The 22465-nt window shown below is 49.0% G+C and overlaps 1 protein-coding gene across 1 annotated transcript in view; it reads right to left on the reverse strand.

Annotated features, from left to right (window-relative positions):
- The window catches only part of PRMT3 (protein arginine methyltransferase 3), a 251556-nt gene that overhangs the window by 216898 nt on the left and 12193 nt on the right, over positions 1–22465 (reverse strand). The window contains exon 3 of the mRNA XM_063946376.1: positions 14417–14499. Within this exon, the coding sequence (XP_063802446.1) occupies positions 14417–14499 (83 nt within the window). The remainder of the gene's footprint in view (positions 1–14416; positions 14500–22465) is intronic.

Below are 22465 nucleotides of genomic sequence, written 5' to 3' on the forward strand. Positions count from 1 at the left end.
TAAACATATGGGAAATTGGGATGGCAACAGCTAACGATTCAAACACTGGGGGTGAGGGCAGTGCCCAGCATACACCAACACAAATGCACACATTGGCCAGCATAGTTACCCCACCCCCATATACCCACACCCTCCATAGCAACACAGTGCCATCACATGCACCCCACCAACCACACAGTGCCCATCATACACACCCCCAATACCCACACATTGCCCATTATACACACTCACACAGTGCCAATCATACGCACTCCCCACAACGTGTTCACAGTGCCCATTATACACACACTCATCTGACACCCCCTCCACTGACACCCGTATTCACTGTGTCTGGGGACGACAACTGGGGGTCCGAGATGGTGGCTACAATGTGCCCAAGTGGTCACCTGGTGCAGTGTGTGTAACGTGCTCTACCCGGTGCAATGTGTAGAACGTGCTCTACCCGGCGCAATGTGTGTAACGTGCTCTACCCGGCGCAATGTGTAGAACGTGCTCTACCCGGCGCAATGTGGCGCAATGTGTAGAACGTGCTCTGCCCGTCGCAATGTGTAGAACGTGCTCTGCCCGTCGCAATGTGTAGAACGTGCTCTGCCCGGCGCAATGTGTAGAACGTGCTCTGCCCGGCGCAATGTGTAGAACGTGCTCTGCCCGGCGCAATGTGTAGAACGTGCTCTGCCCGGCGCAATGTGTAGAACGTGCTCTGCCCGGCGCAATGTGTAGAACGTGCTCTGCCCGGCGCAATGTGTAGAACGTGCTCTGGCCGGCGCAATGTGTAGAACGTGCTCTACCTGGTGCAATGTATATAACGTGCTCTACCTGGTGCAATATGTATAACGTGCTCTACCTGGTGCAATATGTATAACGTGCTCTACCTGGTGCAATATGTATAACGTGCTCTACCTGGCGCAGTGTGCATAGGCGGTTCTACCTGGTGCAATGTGTATAAGCGGCACTACTGTGTGGTGTAATGTGAATTGGCACTATTATGTGGTCACGCCCCTTCCCCATGAAGCCACGCCCCTTAAATTTTGCAGCGCGCCTTCAGCGCGCACTGCCTATGCTTTACAATCTGGCAGGTGGAACATCAATTCACTTTATGCCTAGGGCACCAAAATGTCTAGTTACAGCTCTGGTACAGGGTGTCCTGCATGCTACACAGCCCAGCAGCATAGTCACCCCATCCCCCCACCTTGCAACACTTTTGTAGTGTCCAAACAAAATTAAGATTAATAAGAAACTTCATTCCGATGGGACCCAGAAAAAGAACGGTAGGACCCCAATTTCTGAAAGTGAGGGGTCCCTGGGACCCACTTTTTTTTTGGATCAGCGCGATCACTGATGGGGACGAAACCAAAGATCCCAGAACGGGAGGGAGACCGCAGAGGCACCTGCAGAACTGACTGACCAAACTTTAGGTCCTCAGAGGCCAAAGTATCGAACTTGTAGAACTCAGCAAACGTGTTCGACCCTGACCAAGTAGCCGCTCTGCAAAGTTGTAAAGCCGAGACACCCCGGGTATCCGCCCAGGAAGAACCCACCTTACGAGTAGAGTGGGCCTTAACAGATTATGGACATGGCAATCCTGCCATAGAATATGCATGCTGGATAGTGAACCTAATCCAGCGAGAAAGCAGGACACCCAATTTTCTTGGGATCATACAGGACAAACAAGGAGTCCGATTTTCTGTGACGAGCAGTCCTCTTCACATAGATCTTCAAATCCCTCACCACGTTCAAGGACTTTGATGTAATTGAGGAGTCAGTTGCCACTGGCACCACAATAGGTTGGTTGATATGAAAAGCCGACACAACCTTTGGAAGAAACTGCTGATGCGTCCTCAGTTCAGCTCTATCTTCATGGCAGATTAAATAGGGGCTTTTACAGGATAAAGCCCCCAACTCCGACACACGTCGAGCAGAAGCTAAGGCCAACAAAGTGACAACCTTCCACGTGAGAAACTTGACCTCAACCTCCTGTAGTGGCTCAAACCAATCAGATTGCAGGAACTGCAACACCACGTTAAGATCCCAGGGTGCCGTCGGCGCCACATAGGGAGGCTGGATGTGCAGAACCCCTTTCAAAAAGGTCTGAACCTCAGGGAGGGCAGCCAATTGTTTCTGGAAAAAAATAGATAAGGCCGAAATCTGAACCTTTATGGATCCCAAACGCAGACCCACATCCACACCTGCTTGCAGGAAGAGGAGAAACCGTCTAAGTTGAAACTCCACCGTAGGAAATTTCTTGGAATCACACCAATACACATATTTTTTCCAAATGCGATGGTAATGTTTAGACGTTACCCCTTTCCTAGCCTGTATCAAGGTAGGAATAACCTTGCTCGGAATACCCTTATGGGTTAAGATCTGACGTTTAACCGCCATGCCGTCAAACGTAGCCGTGGTAAGTCCTGATAAGAGAACGGCCCCTGTTGCAGAAGGTGCTTGCAAAGAGGAAGAGGTCACGGTTCTTCCAGCAGTAGATTCAGAAGAGCCGCGTACCAAGCTCGCCTTGGCCAGTCCGGAGCAATGAGAATTGCCCCGTACCCTTGTTCTCTTTATGAGCTTTAGGATTCTTGGAATGAGTGGAAGTGGAGGAAACACATACACTGACTGGAACACCCACGGAGTTACCAGGGCATCCACCCACACTGCTTGTGGGTCTCTGGACCTGGAACAGTATCACCAAAGTTTCTTGTTGAGACGTGAGGCCATCATGTCTATGTGAGGAACCCCCCCACCAACCGGTTACCTCCTCGAACACCTCCGGATGGAGGCAGCACTCCCCTGGATGGAGATCGTGTCTGCTGAGGAAGTCTGCTTCCCAGTTGTCCACGCCCGACATCGCCACCGCATGCCTTTCTGCCCAGATGAGGATTTTTGACACCCCTGACATGGCAGCCCTGCTCTTCGTTCCGCCTTGTCAGTTTATGTAGACCACTGTGGTCACATTGTCCGACTGCACCTGAATAGCCTGATCCTGTAGAAGGTTTGCTGCTTGCAGAAGGGCGTTGTACACGGCCCTGAGTTCCAGGATGTTTATTGGGAGAAGTGACTCTTGCTCCGACCATCGTCCCTGAAAGGTTTCCCCCAGAGCGACTGCTCCCCAACCTCTTAGACTTGCATCTGTGGTTAAAAGAATCCAGTCTTGAATTCCGAACCTTCGCCCTTCCAGAAGGTGCGGAAGTTGCAGCCACCAGAGTGAAATCCTGGCTTTCGGAGACAGGCGTATCTTCTTGTGCATGTGTAGGTGAGAGCCCGACCACTGGTCCAAGAGGTCCAGCTGAAAAGGTCGAGCATGAAACATGCCGTACTGCAGAGCTTCATAGGCGGCAACCATCTTCCCCAGAAGGCATATGCATTGATGAACCGATACCCGGGTAGGCTTTAGGACATCTCAGACCATTGTTTGAATCACCAACGCTTTCTCCACCGGGAGAAATACCCTCTGCACTTCCAAGTCGAGGATCATTCCCAGGAAAGACAGCCGCCTTGTCGGCTCCAGATGAGACTTTGGAAGGTTCAGGATTCAACCGTGCTTCCTGAGCAGCCGTGTCGCGAGCGCGATGGACCGCAACAACCTCCCCCTGAACGACGCTTTAATCAGGAGATCGTCCAGATATGGAATTATGTTCATCCCCTGTTTGCGGAGGAGAACCATCATCTCCGCCATCACCTTGAAGAAGATCCTCGGTGCTGTGGAGAGGCCAAACGGCAGCGCCTGGAACTGATAGTGATCGTCCATCAGCGCAAACCTGAGATATGCTTTATGCGGCACCCAAATGGAAATGTGGAGGTAAGCATCCTTGATGTCCAGAGATACCAGGAACTCCCCCTCCGCCAATCCTGAGATGACAGCTCTCAGAGATTCCATCTTGAATTTGAACTCCCTGAGATAAGGATTCAAAGACTTTAAGTTTAGAATAGGCCGTACCGAACCATCCGGTTTTGGTACCACAAAAAGGTTAGAATAATAACCCTAGTTCCACTGCTGAAGTGGGACCGGAACAATGACCTCTGACACCACCAATTTTCTGATGGCCTCCAGAAGAATTGTCCTGTCTGCCAGCAGGGCTGGCAAGCCTGACTTGAAGAAACGGTGATCTTGAAACTCGAGTCTGTACCCTCTGGACACTATATCCAGGACCCAGGGGTCCAGACCCGACGACACCCAGACGTGGCTGAACTGCTGGAGTCTTGCCCCCACCTGACCTTCCTCCAGGCCTAGCTGTCCACCGTCATGCGAAGGACTTAGGGGTATCAGAAGCGGGCTTCTGGGTCTGGGAACATGCGGGAGCAGGTTTCTTTCCTTTGGCACGACCACCTCTGAAGAAGGTGTTCGAAGGCTTATTCTTTCTAGGCCTCGCGGGCCGAAAAGGACTGTGACGTGGTAGATGAAAAAGGCTTCTTCATATCCGGTACAGCTGAGGGGAGAAAAGGAGACTTACCCGTGGTTGCCGTGGCAATCCACGCATCCAGTGTCTCCTCAAAAAGAGCCTGACCTTTGTATGGTAGGCCCTCCACACACTTCCTGGATTCCGCGTCCGCAGACCATTTGCGCCGCCAGAGACCCCTGCAAGCCAAGACAGACATGGAGGAGATCCCCGCAGCCATGGAACCCAGGTCTTTCATGTAATCCACCAGGAAGCCTGCAGAACCCTGAATATTACGTAAAAATAAATCAACGTCACCTTTGTCCAGCGTAGTCGATTCCTCCTGCAGAGTGATTGACCACCTGGCAATAGCTTTAGCAATCCAAGCACAGGCTATAGTAGGCCGCAATATAGCCCCTGAAGCCGTGTAAATGGATTTCAGCGTAGCTTCCACCTTGCGATCTGCCGGGTCCTTTAACGCGGTAGATCCCGGGACCGGTAATACCACCTGTTTGGACAGCCTGGAGACAGAGGCGTCGACTATCGGTGGGGACTCCCATCTCTTCCTATCTTCCCCTGGGAAGGGAAAAGCCACCAAGACTCTCTTAGGGATCTGGAATTTCTTTTCCGGAGTTTCCCATGCCTTTTCAAAGATAGCATTCAATTCTTTGGATGCCGGGAAGGTGAGGGGATGCTTCTTATTATCTGTAAAGAAGGCCTCCTCCACCTGTTCCGGAGCCGTGTCCGAAATGTGTAAAACATCCCTAACAGCCCCAATCATCAACTGCACCCCCCTAGCAAGTGATGCTGTCCCCCGCAACACATCCCCGTCACCGTCTGCAGCGTCAGAGTCTGTGTCCGTGTCATCCTGCATAATTGCAAGTGCACGTTTGTGAGAATGTACCGCAGGGGACCCCTAGGAGGCAGTATCAGACCATACAACCATAAAGGACTGGAGGACCTGAGTGGCATGCTCAGTCCTAGCAACCCTATCAGAAATCTGAGAAATAGTCCCCCTCAGAGAGACTAACCATTCTGGCTCTCTAGCTGGGATCTGTGCTAAAACAATGCAATCCTGATTACATGGAATGGAGTTTTCCTGGGAAGACAATTCCTCTGCAGCATATGAAACAGTGTCCCTAGACATGTTGTCACACACACCAAACACCCCACAAACACACAGGGTATTATGTAGACAGAGTTTCCCCCCAAGAATGGCAGAGAGACACAGAGATTGGAGACAACCCACACACAGAGCTATTAGAGGTATAGTGAGTCCCCAACCAGCGCTGACTGTGTCCCTTAATAGATGACACAGCCTGTATACAGCCCCCCCCCCCTTCTACAACCCCCTTGTTACCATACAGATAGCTGGAGATTGCTCTGGAGGGACCTGGATCCACTTGGTAGTGAGTGCAGGCAGGAAAAATGGCGCTGAATGCTGCTGGGTCCGCTCTGAGAAGCTCCACCCCCTCAATGGCGCTGTCTTCCCGCTCTTTGAAAGATCATACTGGCCGGAGGATTTGTGCTGGCCTGGATCAGCAGACCCCGACAGGCTTGTAGTGGACAGTGTAGGGTCCGGAGCTTGCCCAGGGCGCCCCTCCCAGCGCCGCACCGCAGTACCGCTGATCCTTCCAGGAGCGCGGTTAAGACCGCGCTCCTACCCTCTAGCCGCCCTCTTCACACTGTCCACCCGCTTGCAAGGTGGGACAGTGACTCACTCACCACACTTCAGCTCCCTGAGGGGGTGGCGGCTGGCTGCCGGTGCGAGCGTTCCCCTGCGGCTGGGCGCGATCAGACCCCTCTGGAGCTCAACGTCCAGTCAGCGGGAGCAGTGGCTCAAGACCCCGCAGGGCGGACACTGCTTCCCCCTCGCTGCAGGGAGGCTGTCGCCAGCAGCCTCCCTGTAAAATAAACTCTGAAAAGAAAGAAAAAAATTTTTTCTAAGAGAACTCTGTAGAGCTCCCCTAACTGTGACCGGCTCCTCCAGGCACATTTTCTAAACTGAGTCTGGTAGGAGGGGCACAGAGGGAGGAGCCAGCCCACACTATTAAACTGTTAAAGTGCCAATGGCTCCTGGTGGACCCATCTATACCCCATGGTACTAATATGGACCCCAGCATCCTCTAGGACGTAAGAGAAAACATGAGACTTTCACATTAGAGAGAAGCATTAAAAAAAAAAAAAATGAGAATTCCACATATCAGCCACTACAGTCTTACCACTGAGAAAGATAAAGTGATATTTCCGGCAGAGGTAAAGTGTCAGATCCTGCTGATTGCAGGATAACACGACGAGTTCTGTATATATGGACGGTATCGGGACTCTAGGTCGACACTGTCCAGGTTGACACACACTAGGGTGACATCTATTGGTCGACATTGAGTAGGTCGACATGTTTTTCACATTTTTTTTTAATTTTGTGGAACTTTTTCATACGATCCACGTGGACTACAACTGGGAACAGTAACATGTGCCGAGCGAGGCACCTTGTCCAAGCGAGCCATGCGAGGGGACGCGGTGCACTAATTGGGGTTCCCCGTCACTTTACAAAGAAAACAACACCAAAAAAACATTTTAAAAAACTCATGTCGACCCTTTTTTCCATGTCGATCTTGTTCATGTCAACCTAATGGTCGTGTCGACCTAGACACTGTCGACACTGAGTCCCATACCCATATGGACACGGAGCAATCTAAAGGTGGGTACACACTGGAAAGATATATCTGTCGATCAATTGATCGGTAGATATATCTATGGACGGATCGGGCAGTGTGTTGAGCATACACACTGCCCGATCCGTCGGGGACTGACGTCATGAACTGGGCGGGTGTGTACACATGCCAGCCCAGTTCAGCTGTCAATCACCACCGGCCGCCGCAGCATGTGTACGGGCGGTCGGCCGACCACCGTACACACACAGCGACGCACCAATATATCGTTAGATATATTGGCCGCCGGCTGTGCTGCGGGGCCGACGCGATACGTCTGTGAACGACGGAGTTCACAGACATATCGGCCGTACACACTTGCCGACGGACCCGCGATATATCGGCCAGTGTATACAGGCCTTAAGACATTGCTCTAGTTTAGCTCTAGTCACTTGTATACAATGAGCTATAGATAGGCAGAAAATAACTTTTCTTGCTGCAAACACTGCAGCTGCCAGTGCAATCCAGTGACTCGGGGCACAAAAATCCCAGGTTTTTGCATGTAAAGGCGCATCAACCCGAGATCTGTGTGTGTGTATTAAAGCATTTTACCTGAAACAAAGTCCCGGGTCCCCGACCCTGCTTTTTACCAGGGTCGGGTCTGAGACCTGGGAATTTGCCGTCTTTTAGACCCGGCAAATTCCCGGCTCTTGTATCTGAAAATAAGAATTTACTTACCGATAATTCTATTTCTCGTAGTCCGTAGTGGATGCTGGGGACTCCGTAAGGACCAGGGGGATAGCGGCTCCGCAGGAGACTGGGCACAAAAGTAAAGCTTTAGAACTACCTGGTGTGCACTGGCTCCTCCCCCTATGACCCTCCTCCAAGCCTCAGTTAGGATACTGTGCCCGGACGAGCGTACACAATAAAGGAAGGATTTTGAATCCCGGGTAAGACTCATACCAGCCACACCAATCACACCATATAACTTGTGATCTAAACCCAGTTAACAGCATGATAACAGAAGGAGCCTCTGAAAAGATGGCTCACAACAACAATAACCCGATTTTTGTAACAATAACTATGTACAAGTAATGCAGACAATCCGCACTTGGGATGGGCGCCCAGCATCCACTACGGACTACGAGAAATAGAATTATCGGTAAGTAAATTCTTATTTTCTCTAACGTCCTAAGTGGATGCTGGGGACTCCGTAAGGACCATGGGGATTATACCAAAGCTCCCAAACGGGCGGGAGAGTGCGGATGACTCTGCAGCACCAAATGAGAGAACTCCAGGTCCTCCTCAGCCAGGGTATCAAATTTGTAGAATTTTACAAACGTATTTGCTCCTGACCAAGTAGCTGCTCGGCAAAGTTGTAAAGCGGAGACCCCTCGGGCAGCCGCCCAAGATGAGCCCACCTTCCTTGTGGAATGGGCTTTTACAGATTTTTGGCTGTGGCAGGCCTGCCACAGAATGTGCAAGCTGAATTGTACTACAAATCCAACGAGCAATAGTCTGCTTAGAAGCAGGAGCACCCAGCTTGTTGGGTGCATACAGAATAAACAACGAGTCAGATTTTCTGACTCCAGCCGTCCTGGAAACCTATATTTCCAGGGCTCTGACAACGTCTAGCAACTTGGAGTCCTCCAAGTCCCTAGTAGCCGCAGGCACCACAATAGGTTGATTCAGGTGAAACGCTGAAAACCACCTTAGGGAGAAACTGAGGACAAGTCCTCAATTCCGCCCTGTCCGAATGGAAAATCAGATGAGGGCTTTTACAGGATAAAGCCGCCAATTCTGACACGCACCTGGCCCAGGCCAGGGCTAACAGCATGACCACTTTCCATGTGAGATATTTTAACTCCACATATTTAAGTGGTTCAAACCAATGTGACTTTTGGAACCCAAAAACTACATTTAGATCCCAAGGTGCCACTGGAGGCACAAAAGGAGGCTGTATATACAGTACCCCTTTCACAAACGCCTGAACTTCAGGGACTGAAGCTAGTTCTTTTTGGAAGAAAATTGACAGGGCCGAAATTTGAACTTTAATGGACCCCCATTTCAGGCCCATAGACACTCCTGTTTGCAGGAAATGTAGGAATCGACCTAGTTGAAAATTCCTCCGTCGGGGCCTTACTGGCCTCGCACAACACAACATATTTTCGCCAAATGCGGTGATAATGTTTTGCGGTTATATCTTTCCTGGCTTTGATCAGGATAGGGATGACTTCATCCGGAATGCCTTTTTCCTTCAGGATCCGGCGTTCAACCGCCCTGCCGTTAAACGCAGCCGCGGTAAGTCTTGGAACAGACAGGGTCCTTGCTGGAGCAGGTCCCTTCTTAGAGGTAGAGGCCACGGATCCTCCGTGAGCATCTCTTGAAGTTCCGGTTACCAAGTCCTTCTTGGCCAATCCGGAGCCACGAATATAGTGCTTACTCCTCTCCATCTTATAATTCTCAGTACCTTGGTTATGAGAGGCAGAGGAGGGAACACATACACTGACTGGTACACCCACTGTGTTACCAGAGCGTCTACAGCTATTGCCTGAGGGTCCCTTGACCTGGCGCAATACTTGTCGAGTTTTATAAACATGTGGAAGACTTCTGGGTGAAGTCCCCACTCTCCCGGGTGGAGGTCGTGTCTGCTGAGGAAGTCTGCTTCCCAGTTGTCCACTCCCGGAATGAATACTGCTGACAGTGCTATCACATGATTTTCCGCCCAGCGAAGAATCCTTGCAGCTTCTGCCATTGCCCTTCTGCTTCTTGTGTCACCCTGTCTGTTTACGTGGGTGACTGCCGTGATGTTGTCCGAATGGATCAACTCTGGGTGACCTTGAAGCAGAGGTCTTGTTGAGCTTAGAGCATTGTAAATGGCCCTTAGCTTCAGGATATTTATGTGAAGTGATGTCTCAAGGCTTGACCATAAGCTCTGGAAATTCCTTCCCTGTGTGACTGCTCCCCAGCCTCGCAGGCTGGCATCCGTGGTCACCAGGACCCAGCCCTGAATGTGCGGCCCTCTAGAAGATGAGCACTCTGCAACCACCACAGGAGAGACACCCTTGGGCTTGGTGACAGGGTTATCCGCTGATGCATCTGAAGATGCGACCGACCATTTGTCCAGCAGGTCCCACTGGAAAGTTCTTGCGTGGAATCTGCCGCATGGGATTGCTTCATAGGAAGCCACCATTTTTCCCAGAACCATCTCATTGATGTACTGAGACTTGGCTCGGTTATAGGAGGTTCCCGACTAGCTCGGATAACTCCCTGACTTTCTCCTCCGGGAGAAACACCTTTTTCTGAACTGTGTCCAGGATCATCCCTAAGAACAGAAGACGAGTCGTCGGAATCAGCTGCGATTTTGGAATATTGAGAATCCAATCGTGCTGCCGCAACACTACCTGAGATAGTGCTACACCGACCTCCAACTGTTCCTTGGATCTTACCCTTATCAGGGAATCGTCCAAGTAAGGGATAACTAAAATTCCCTTCCTTCGAAGGAGTATCATCATTTCGGCCATTACCTTGGTAAAGACCCGGGGTGCCGTGGACCATCCATACGGCAGCGTCTGAAACTGATAGTGACAGTTCTGTACCATAAACCTGAGGTACCCTTGGTGAGAAGGGTAAATTTGGACATGAAGGTAAGCATCCTTGAGGTCCCGAGACATCATGTAGTCCTCTTCTTCCAGGTTCGCAATCACTGCTCTGAGTGACTCAATCTTGAATTTGAACCTCTGTATGTAAGTGTTCAAAGATTTTAGATTTAGAATCGGTCTCACCGAGCCGTCCGGCTTCGGTACCACAACAGTGTGGAATAATACCCCGTTCCCTGTTGCAGGAGGGGTACCTTGATTATCACCTGCTGGGAATACAGCTTGTGAATGGCTTCCAAAACTGTCTCCCTGTCAGAAGGAGACATCGGTAAAGCCAACTTTAGGAAACGGCGAGGGGGAGACGTCTCGAATTCCAATTTGTACCCCTGAGATATCACCTGAATGATCCAGGGGTCTACTTGCGAGTGAGCCCACTGCGCGCTGAAAATCATTGAGACGGGCCCCCACCGTGCCTGATTCTGCTTGTAAAGCCCCAGCGTCATACTGAGGGCTTGGCAGAGGCGGGAGAGGGTTTCTGTTCCTGGGAACTGGCTGATTTCTGCAGCCTTTTTCCTCTCCCTCTGTCACGGGGCAGAAATGAGGAACCTTTTGCCCGCTTGCCCACGAAAAGACTGCGCCTGATAATACGGCGTCTTCTCATGTTGAGAGGCAACCTGGGGTACAAACGTGGATTTCCCAGCTGTTGCCGTGGCCACCAGGTCTGAAAGACCGACCCCAAATAACTCCTCCCCTTAATAAGGCAATACTTCCAAATGCCGTTTGGAATCCGCATCACCTGACCACTGTCGTGTCCATAACCCTCTACTGGTAGAAATGGACAACGCACTTAGACTTGATGCCAGTCGGCAAATATTCCGCTGTGCATCACGCATATATAGAAATGCATCTTTTAAATGCTCTATAGGCAATAATATACTGTCCCTATCTAGGGTATCAATATTTTCAGTCAGGGAATCCGACCACGCCAACCCAGCACTGCACATCCAGGCTGAGGCGATTGCTGGTCGCAGTATAACACCAGTATGTGTGTAAATACCTTTTAGGATGCCCTCCTGCTTTCTATCAGCAGGATCCTTAAGGGCGGCCATCTCAGGAGAGGGTAGAGCCCTTGTTCTTACAAGCGTGTGAGCGCTTTATCCACCCTATGGGGTGTTTCCCAACGCACCCTAACCTCTGGCGGGAAAGGATATAATGCCAATAACATTTTAGAAATTATCAGTTGTTATCGGGGGAAAACCACGCATCATCACACACCTCATTTAATTTCTCAGATTCAGGAAAACTACAGGTAGTTTTTCCTCACCGAACATAATACCCCTTTTTGGTGGTACTCGTATTATCAGAAATGTGTAAAACATTTTTCATTGCCTCAATCATGTAACGTGTGGCCCTACTGGAAGTCACATTTGTCTCTTCACCGTCGACACTGGAGTCAGTATCCGTGTCGGCGTCTATATCTGCCATCTGAGATAACGGCCGCTTTAGAGCCCCTGACGGCCTATGAGACGTCTGGACAGGCACAAGCTGAGTAGCCGGCTGTCTCATGTCAACCACTGTCTTTTATACAGAGCTGACACTGTTACGTAATTCCTTCCAACAGTTCATCCACTCAGGTGTCGACCCCCTAGGGGGTGACATCACTATTACAGGCAATCTGCTCCGTCTCCACATCATTTTTCTCCTCATACATGTCGACACAAACGTACCGACATCCAGCACACACACAGGGAATGCTCTGATAGAGGACAGGACCCCACTAGCCCTTTGGGGAGACAGAGGGAGAGTTTGCCAGCACACACCAGAGCGCTATATATATATACAGGGATAACCTTATATAAGTGTTTTTCCCCTTATAGCTGCTGTATCTTTAATACTGCGCGTAATTAGTGCCCCCCCTCTCTTTTTTAACCCTTTCTGTAGTGTAGTGACTGCAGGGGAGAGCCAGGGAGCTTCCCTCCAACGGAGCTGTGAGGGAAAATGGCGCCAGTGTGCTGAGGAGATAAGGCCGCCGATAAGGGGGCGGAGCCTATCTCCCGTTTTTCTATGTATTCTGGCAGGGGTTAAATTCATCCATATAGCCCAGGAGCTATATGTGATGCATTTTTTGCCATCCAAGGTGTTTTATTGCGTCTCAGGGCGCCCCCCCCCCAGCGCCCTGCACCCTCAGTGACCGGAGTGTGAAGTGTGCTGAGAGCAATGGCGCACAGCTGCAGTGCTGTGCGCTACCTTGTTGAAGACAGGACGTCTTCTGCCGCCGATTTTCCGGACCTCTTCTGCCTTCTGGCTCTGTAAGGGGGCCGGCGGCGCGGCTCTGGAACCCATCCATGGCTGGGCCTGTGATCGTCCCTCTGGAGCTAATGTCCAGTAGCCTAAGAAGCCCAATCCACTCTGCACGCAGGTGAGTTCGCTTCTTCTCCCCTTAGTCCCTCGATGCAGTGAGCCTGTTGCCAGCAGGTCTCACTGAAAATAAAAAACCTAAAACTAAACTTTTCACTAAGCAGCTCAGGAGAGCCACCTAGTGTGCACCCTTCTCGTTCGGGCACAAAAATCTAACTGAGGCTTGGAGGAGGGTCATAGGGGGAGGAGCCAGTGCACACCAGGTAGTTCTAAAGCTTTACTTTTGTGCCCAGTCTCCTGCGGAGCCGCTATCCCCCTGGTCCTTACGGAGTCCCCAGCATCCACTTAGGACGTTAGAGAAAGGGGTATTACACCTATAGTATAGTACATAGGTTCTCAAACTCGGTCCTCAGGACCCCACACAGTGCATGTTTTGCAGGTAACCCAGCAGGTGCACAGGTGTATTAATTACTCAATGACACATTGTAAAAGGTCCCCAGGTGGAGCTAATTATTTCACTTGTGATTCTGTGAGGAGACCTGGAAAACATGCGCCGTGTGGGGTCCCGAGGACAGAGTTTGAGAACCTGTGGTATAGTATATATAGGGGGATATCCAATTATCCCCGGTAAAACATCGGGTCCAAAAAAAAGCAATTTTCTGACGTTTTTCTGACTTTTTTTCCCGATGTTTCACCAATTATTTTTTTTTACAGGCTATCCAGATTGATCGCCTGTAAAAAAAAAAAAAAAAAACCTTTCTCCCGATAACACACAGGTTCAGTGAAACCTGTGTGTTTTCGTGTGAAACAGCCCCGTTTTCAGACTTCAACGGGGCTGTTTCCGGGGATTCTGCTTCGCCTGCCGGAAGCAGGTGAAACAAAATCCCCGATAAGCCGCGGCACGATTAGAGAGCCCCCGGCGGGACAATTAGCCCTGGTAAATTACCGGGGCTAATTGGATATCCCCCCTAGTATTTACCGGCCATGCAGAGTCAGTTTGCATGGCCATTTAGATACACACATGGGGTCTTTATGCAGAACAAACTGTTATCAAGACAGTTGTACACATTAACAAAACAAAAATATATAATATCTGACTGTTTCTATACATAAGCACTGGGAGGAGCACTGCTACAGGTGTAACGAGGAGGGCAGAGGCAGGGACAGCAAAACTACAGAGGAAAATGGTGAATTAATTTTAGAGTATTTAAGACATGCGGCTAAATGTAACACCTCCGAGTTCCGGATGTGCGGGACTTTTGTGAGAGTCTGTCCATTTGTATAAACCAGCAATCATTTGAAAATGATTGCTTCTTTAAAAAAAATGGACAGACTCACACAAAATTCCCACACCTCCGGAACTCTATTACACATAGCCGATGTGTGCCAAATTACAGAAACCCCCTTTTAACCAGACACAAAACCTAACACAGCGTACCGTGATCTGTGATGACCTTGTTGATGTTAAACTGATGCTGGGAGCTGCAGTGGCTATACGTCTCTTCCGCAGAACTGTATATCCTGAGACAGAAAGAGAGGATTGGGATTACTCAGTATATATACAGTACTGTGCAAAAGTTTTAGGCAGGTGTGGAAAATATGCTGCAAAGAAGAATGCATTAAAAAAAGTGTTACTAGTTTCTTTTTATCAGTTAACAAAATGCAAAGTGAATGAACAAAAGAGAAATCTAAATCAAATCCATATTTGGTGTGACCGCCCTTTGCCTAAAAAGCAGTATCAATTCTTCTAGGTACACTTGCACACAGTTTTTGAAAAAAAAAACTTGGCATGGAGGTTGTTCCAAACGGGATGTAGTTAATATAGGTAGTTAATATCCCAGCGGTCAGAATACCAACGCCAGGATCCCAACCGCCGAAAATGGCGACAGCTGCGCCAGGGCTATTCCCACACGTGGGTGTCCACGACACTCATAGACTGGGAACAGAACCTGTGGCAAGCGCAGCGAGCCCGCAAGGGGCTTTCTAGCGCTCGCCCCGCTGCCGTCATTCCGGTGGCCGGGTTCCCGGTGTCTGTATTTTGACCTCCGGGAACCCGGCCGCCGGGATTCCATCCCCAACCCGTTCCAAACATCTTGGAGAGCTAACCACAGATCCTCTGTGGATGTAGGCTTGTCTCTTCATGTAATCCCAGACATTCTCAATGATGTTGAGAACAGGGCTCTGTGGGGGCCATATCACTTCCAGAACTCCTTGTTCTTCTTTACGCTGAAGATAGTTCATAATGACATTGGCTGTATGTTTGGGGTTGTTGTCCTGGTGCAGAATAATTTGGAGCCAGTCAGACGCCTCCCTGATGGTATTGCATGATGGATAAGCACATGCCTGCATTTCTCAGCATTGAAGACACCATTAATCCTGACTAAATCCCCAACTCCATTTGCTGAAATGCAGCCCCAGACATGCAAGTGTCAAAGTCGAAAAATATCATAATGCATATGCCTTGTACTAACCCCATGCACATGCCCGCTGCTCGTGCACTCAGTCCGCCGTGCGTGCACATATCCGCAATTTGCGTAAGATCGTTCCGGCGATCATTCGCATGATATGGGTATTTACGGTAGAGTTTGTGAGCGTGTAGCGTGTTATTAAAACATAGCATATTTAACCCAAATAGCGTATATTGTAGATATAGTTCCCCTAGACTAGGGGTGGGCAAAATACGGCCCGCGGGCCGGATGCGGCCCGCAAACTGATCCTGCCCGGCCCACTGCCTCCCACCAGCGAGCAATGACAAGCGGCCTGAACGGCTGAGCTGCTTGTCATTGCTCTGAGCTGCAGTACCTCCAAGCTGCCAGCGGCGCCTCTCTCCCCTGCTGCTGCGTTGTAGCAGCCTCCTCCTTCCTCCAGAGTCCCCAGTGACAACGGCTGGGTTCATCCGAAAAGGGGCGGAGCTATGTGCAGAGGAGGGGCGGGGCTACACGGGACACCAGGGGGCGGAGCTACACGGGACAAGAGCCTGACTTGTACAGTATAGATCCATCCTTCCTGCCACTGCCAGCCAGATCAGTAAAGTTAATGGGAAAAGTGAGTGAGTGAGAGAAAGAAAGGGGGGGGGGGGGGTGTGTGTGTGTGTGTGTGTGTGTGTGTGTGTGTGTGTGTGTGTGTGTGTGTGTGTGTATATTTGTGTGTGCGGGCAGTGGCGTCAGTCTGTTTTTAGGTTTGGGGGAGAGATCTTTAGCTCTCGCTGTACCAACCCCTCCCGTGTTCTGTCACCATGTCACCCCCCCCCCCCCGTGTTCTGTCACTGTGTCACACCCACCGTGTTCTGTCACCGCGTCACACCCCCCGTGTTCTGTCACCGCGTCACACCCCCCGTGTTCTGTCACCGCGTCACCCCCACCGTGTTCTGTCACCGTGTCACCCCCACCATGTTCTGTCACCGTGACACACACCCCATGTTCTGTCACCGTGTCACCCCCACCGTGTTCTGTCACCGTGTCACACAACCCGTGTCCTGTCACTGTCACCCCCCCTCCCCGTGTTCTGTCACTGTGTCACACCTTTCCCCAGGGGCCATAAGGCACTGGATAATTTGTTTGCTGCACAATAATTATCCTAAATAAAATGTTAATGTGTAAAAGGGGGCTCTACCTGCTGTAATGTGCAAAAGGGGCTCTACCTTCCATACTGTGTAAAAGGGGCTCTATCTGGTGTAATGTGTGTAAGTGGCGCTGTGTGGCGCAATTTGAATAATGGAGACTATTGTGCAGCCTAATATGAATCTGTATTATTTTTTGCCCACACCCCTTCCACATGAAGCACGCCCCTATATTTTTGGCAAGTGGGGGGAGCTGCTATTTTGTATGTGGCCCTCGGATACTGACAGGAAATGTGAAATGGCCCCTCAGCTGAAATAATTGCCCACCCCTGCCCTAGACCATGTCAGCGAGTATTGATAGTTTAAACAGTTCCTGGACAGAGAGATTCCTCTTTGCATGATAGGAAGGGTCAGATAAAGGTTGGAAGGTGATGTCTAGTATCCAGCTGTAGGGTATTTTGAGAGTAACATTCCGGTGTTAGTTAGAGAAAGATCGCTTGCTCCTGCGTATAGTTATGTACAAAAGTAGATTATGAACATTAACTGTATTTGCTGTAAATTACACATGCGGCGGGAATCCGGAGGATACCACCCACAAGAGCAGTTGGAAGGGACATCGCCCACCTTTTCAAATCCACCTATGACCTTTACTGTAATGTGGAGACAGATCTCTGTGTCCAATGAACAATGAGATTACAGTGACCATTGTATTGTGTATGCATGTTGTGTATAAAAGGACCATTGTTGCCTGGCCGGTCAGAGGACTCTAAACGCTATCTGTATGACCAGCGGAGGACCGGATTCGGGTTGCGCTTGCGAATATTCTCACGTACGTACATTCTCTGTAGCCATTATTCTGTTTAGATTTACTTGTTAGCCTGTAGTGTATAAATTGTATTGTTTTATCTTTTGGAATCAATCCACGGTGGCCTTAGAACCCTGTGGTTTCAACTACAAAACAGTGTTGTGTTTTCACTTTCCTGCATGGGCTTTAAAGTAGTTTAACCTGTTTAAGGTGTATAAGCATGGTTAAGGTGTACGCACTGCGGATACTTTGTATCACCAGCGCTACTTAAGGTTTAAAAGGTATAACATCGTTGCAGTACTTTGCTGCCAAAGGTTTAAAGTGTAAGCATATCATTACATTGCATCATTAACAAGGTTTAAAGGTTATCAATTGTGTGTGCGCTCGCTGTGTGTACTCCGTACACTCAGCACAGCGTGCGTACGCCAAGTGCGTACCACGTTACGGACTCTGTACGCAAATAGCGTACAAAGTACGTAGCACGTGCACGTAGTCTAGCGGCTCAACGGTAATAGTGTACAAAGGGGTATAGCTTTGCGGTCTAAGATAATATCGACATTATCAATTGAGGGCTCGTCCGGTTCCTTCTCATACCCGCAGCCTAGCAGAGTTTTCGCAGACTTTATCTATCAGCAAAGGGCGGAGTATCCCCTGTGAACCTTCTCTTGGTCAGGGGATATAAGTGCTGATTAGATAAGCGTCTGCCCTGCACGGTTTGAAGGGATGCTGGAGGGATCCGTAAGGTAAGAACGCAAAAGCTTTTTTTTTTTCTTTTTTAAATCTGTAAATTTCTGTTTTGGCGCCAAATGCGCACGCAACACACGCATACATCTGTATTTTGTACTTTGCATATCTGCTTACACCGTTGCCATAATCACTGATTACTAGGTTTATTTTGACCTATACTGGAAAATTTGTTGCTATTTAGTTAACATATAGAGTTAATATTTAAGGGAGTAAGTGTAAGACGCACACGCAGCCTGGCCTAGTTGTAAAGGTTTATACAGTAGAAACTGTGTGTGTGTTTAGTAAGTGATTATAGTTAAATATCGCTTACATTTATAGAAGTGTGGGATTTGTAGTACTGCGGACGTACGGCCTTTGTACACGTGTATCGGACAGCGTTCGGGACTGCGTACGCAACGTAAAGGCCTACACACATGGCGTGTTTACGCAACGTGCGTACAGGTACGCCCACTAAATACAAATCACACAATAGCATTGTTTTAGTTTAGGCGATACGGTAGCCACGCGAAAATAGCACAAATTTGTTCAGTTTCCAATATTTAGTTTAAAAGAACCTTCTCTTACTGTGTCACCTCTGGGACTAGGCTGTTTTATCTGAATGAAAGTTAATTTTCTGTACAGAAAAATCAAAGTGTATATGAGTGAACGATCGTGAGTGTGCAAATAAAGGTTTTGTGAACCCAGAATTCGGGATCCCGTAGGAGACCACATCAGGTGAGTGGACACTTGGTGGCGTGGGAGTGGCTTTCTCACGTTATTGATTAAGGTATAAAGGAGCAATTAGTATAACAGCAGACCAAGAGGTCAGCGAAGTCAGAAATCCGCTAAGTCAAGCGAAGCTCTGAATACCGTGGCCTGAAAAAGGTCAGCGGTGAGAGCGCAGCCCCGGGGGTTAGCGTAGTACCCATATAGGCCTGTTCTGAAAAGCTCCGGCTGAGGTTTCGCAGCCTGAAAAACTATTCCATTGGTCGTATAGCTGATAAGTAAGTTACTTATCCGCCGTGCGATTGTACCGCGCGTTAGTTTGTGCAATAGTTAGTTCAACTTGATACCCATTACGCCATTTGCGTAAAATCGCGGGATCATAGACGCTAATTGTACACGCAACGTGATTTGTGTAACAGTTTTTTATTTTAAGGGAGTTTCGCTGGTCACTCAGGAAATCTCCAACGACTGATATTTACTGGGATGGGTAAGTCACTCCCACACACTCTCAGTAAATAGAGGTTACGTAGGGCCCCAGGTTGGGTACGACCAGTGCAGCGGACAGTACTCAGGTGTATTGGCCAACGTGGGCGTGAGTGGGTGAGAGCGCTCTGAGAACTTTCACCGTCGCCTTACCTCTGAGTAATTTGGTTTTTGTAGGAATTAGCTGAGAAGGCAATACCTGCAAAGAATGGGGGCCAGTTGCTCAAGTAAGGGACGATCAACCAGGGTTCAGGTTGATATTCCGCGGCCCAAAGGGTCGGCGAGGTACATAATGTGTGAGAAATATGGATCACACGCAGAGGTTTTATGCAATGAATGGGAACGTATGACTGCGGAAGATAGGGAACCGTTCCCTAGGGTAGGCAGTTTTAGTCCTGAGGTGTTGCAAAATTTAAGGAGAAGGATATGTCTAATAAAATCCAGAAAACAAAGGATTAGACATTATGATTGTTTACATTTATGGCAACAGGAGGGTGATATGCAAAGGGGATTAGCTCAAGCGGCTGGTTCCAACCCTAGCAGGAAACTGATAGCAACTGCACCACCACCACCGTACATTACAGGAGAGAAAGTGGCTACAGAGAATGGTATACTAATATATGATAAGAGTGAACTTAATAAATGTATTAATACTAACCCGTGCAAGTTGTATCCCATCTTAAACTTCCTTCAGGACTGCGACCAAGAAGATGAGCCCAGTACGATATCGGCACTCTCTCTAGCAGCCACCATACAAGACACCCAAGTGGGCACGGCCCAACCAGTAAGAGCAGTAGCAAAGGCCCCTAGCGGAGGGACAGGTGAGGTCGTGTCCACAGGTAAGTACGGTACAGTACATTATGCAGAGACAATTGCCCCTCACATTGTAGAAGCAACCCAGAATGATGTAATTGAACTGAATCCTGTCAGGGTGATCGCAGTCCCCAATGGGAAGACTGACGCTCTGGGAATCACTCCCGTCAGGAACATTGCTATGCATTGCCCCTGGTCCCGGACAGAATGGAGGACAATTATGTCTGAATTTCCCGATCCCAGGAAAAATCTAGCCGCATGTCAGAGGTTTATTAGAGAACTAGGTAACGACACCGAACCCAATAACAAAGATTGGCGGACAGTGCTACGGGCATGCTTGCCCTCTAATATTGACCCTGTGAAATTCATTGCTGACTGTAGATTAGATGCAGAGGTACCTCTCACTGATGAATACAATCAGGAGAACGTAAAACAGATCAATATGCAGTTAGGAGTATATTTCCCAACTGTTGTCAAGTGGAATAAAATCTTCTCCATTAGACGAAAAGAAGGTGAAACGGCTTCTGACTATTTCCATCGAGCACTGCAGGAAATGGCTAGAAACACTGGGGTCGCGGACATTAAGGAAAATGTGCATCATAGGGAGGTAGCTGTGTCCGTATTAATGGACGGCTTAAAGGAAACGTTCAGAACAAGGGTACAAACCACTCAACCAAGTTGGAGAGGTATCTCGGTGGCTGCATTAAGAGAGTCCGCTATTGAGCATGATCGGAACATCATTAGGCACAGGGAGTCACAGGGGGATAAGCTGATGACAGTAAGTATAAAAGCCCTGACAACGAAGCCACATCAGCCTAAACCCCAGACCCCTGATGGTAAGTCGTATGTGGTAAAATGTTATAAATGTCAGAAGGAAGGACATTACGCACGGAACTGTAATTTTAAAGACCCACATAAGGTATATCAACCTCCTAGACCAGAACATGACTCACAGTATGACACACGTAATTGGGATCAGGGACCGCAGAGGAGGAATTACGAGCCACATGCAGGGGAAACAAGGAGGTACCCACCTAGGAAGGACTGGCAAACCTCTGAAAATTTTCAGTTACCCCCCTCACATATTGTAGCTGCCACCGCGCTGCGGGAGGGTCACAACTTACAATAGGGGTTGGGCCACACCTGTAGTTTGCAGCCAGTGAAGTTGATTGCTAGCCTTGGAAATGAACCCAAGGTCACAGTTGATGTAGCTGGTAGATCACTACCTTTCCTTGTAGATACAGGGGCGGCCAGGTCAGTGTTAAATTCAACGGTAGGTATGAAAACCACGGGTAAAACAATTTCAGCAATGGGGGTAACAGGAGTAGTGCAGCACTATCCTTTAAGTAAACCAGCAGAGATTACGATAGGGCCTTTGCAGACCAAGCACTCCTTTTTGCTAGCTGCATCGGCTCCGACTAATCTACTCGTGAGAGATTTATTGTGCAAGATGAGGTGTGTCATATATTGTACTCCTGAGGGTGTCTTCTTAGATATACCCGAGAATCACGTTCAGGAAGTGCAGGATATGTTAGACACTCCACAAAGGTTAATGTCACACTCTGCTGTTATAGACAGGTGTCCATCCAAGGTAGAGGAAATGATCTCCCAGATACCGGAGTCCCTCTGGACCAAAGATGGACAAGACACTGGATTGATGGCAAATGTAGCTCCTGTAGTGGTACAAGTAAAAGATGGTAGGATAGCTCCAAAAATCCCACAGTATCCTCTGAAGCCAGAGGTGGAATTAGGAGTGTACCCAGTCATAGAGCGCTTGCTACAAAAGGGCATCCTAGTTAGGACGTCCAGCACTGCCAATAGTCCCATCTTCCCTGTGAAAAAGAGTGGGGGGAGGGGTTACAGGCTAGTGCAGGATCTAAGGGGGATAAACAAGATAGTTGAGAGCCAATTCTCCGTAGTGCCAAATCCAGCTGTCATCCTCATGCAAATTCCTCCTACTGCAAAGTTTTTCACTGTCATTGACCTCTGTTCTGCTTTCTTTTCAGTCCCTCTGCACCCTGACAGCCAATACTTGTTTGCATTTACATACAGAGGAGTACAGTACACCTGGACTCGCTTACCCCAAGGTTTCATTGACAGCCCAAGTATTTTCTCCCAGGCTTTGCATGACTGTTTACAATCCTTTCAACCTGAGAGCGGATCAGTATTAATACAGTATGTAGATGACTTACTGCTGTGTTCTGACTCACTCGAATCGTCCTTGAGAGACACGAAACAGCTTCTGTTTCACCTTTCTAATACGAGACACAAGGTTTCAAGGGATAAGTTACAGTTGTGTCAAACCAAAGTGAAATACTTGGGACATTGCTTAACACAAGGACTGAGACACCTCACCGCTGATAGAATGCAGGCGA

This window comes from Pseudophryne corroboree, chromosome 11 (assembly GCF_028390025.1).
Source record: "Pseudophryne corroboree isolate aPseCor3 chromosome 11, aPseCor3.hap2, whole genome shotgun sequence".
In the NCBI taxonomy this organism is placed as follows: Eukaryota; Metazoa; Chordata; class Amphibia; order Anura; family Myobatrachidae; genus Pseudophryne; species Pseudophryne corroboree.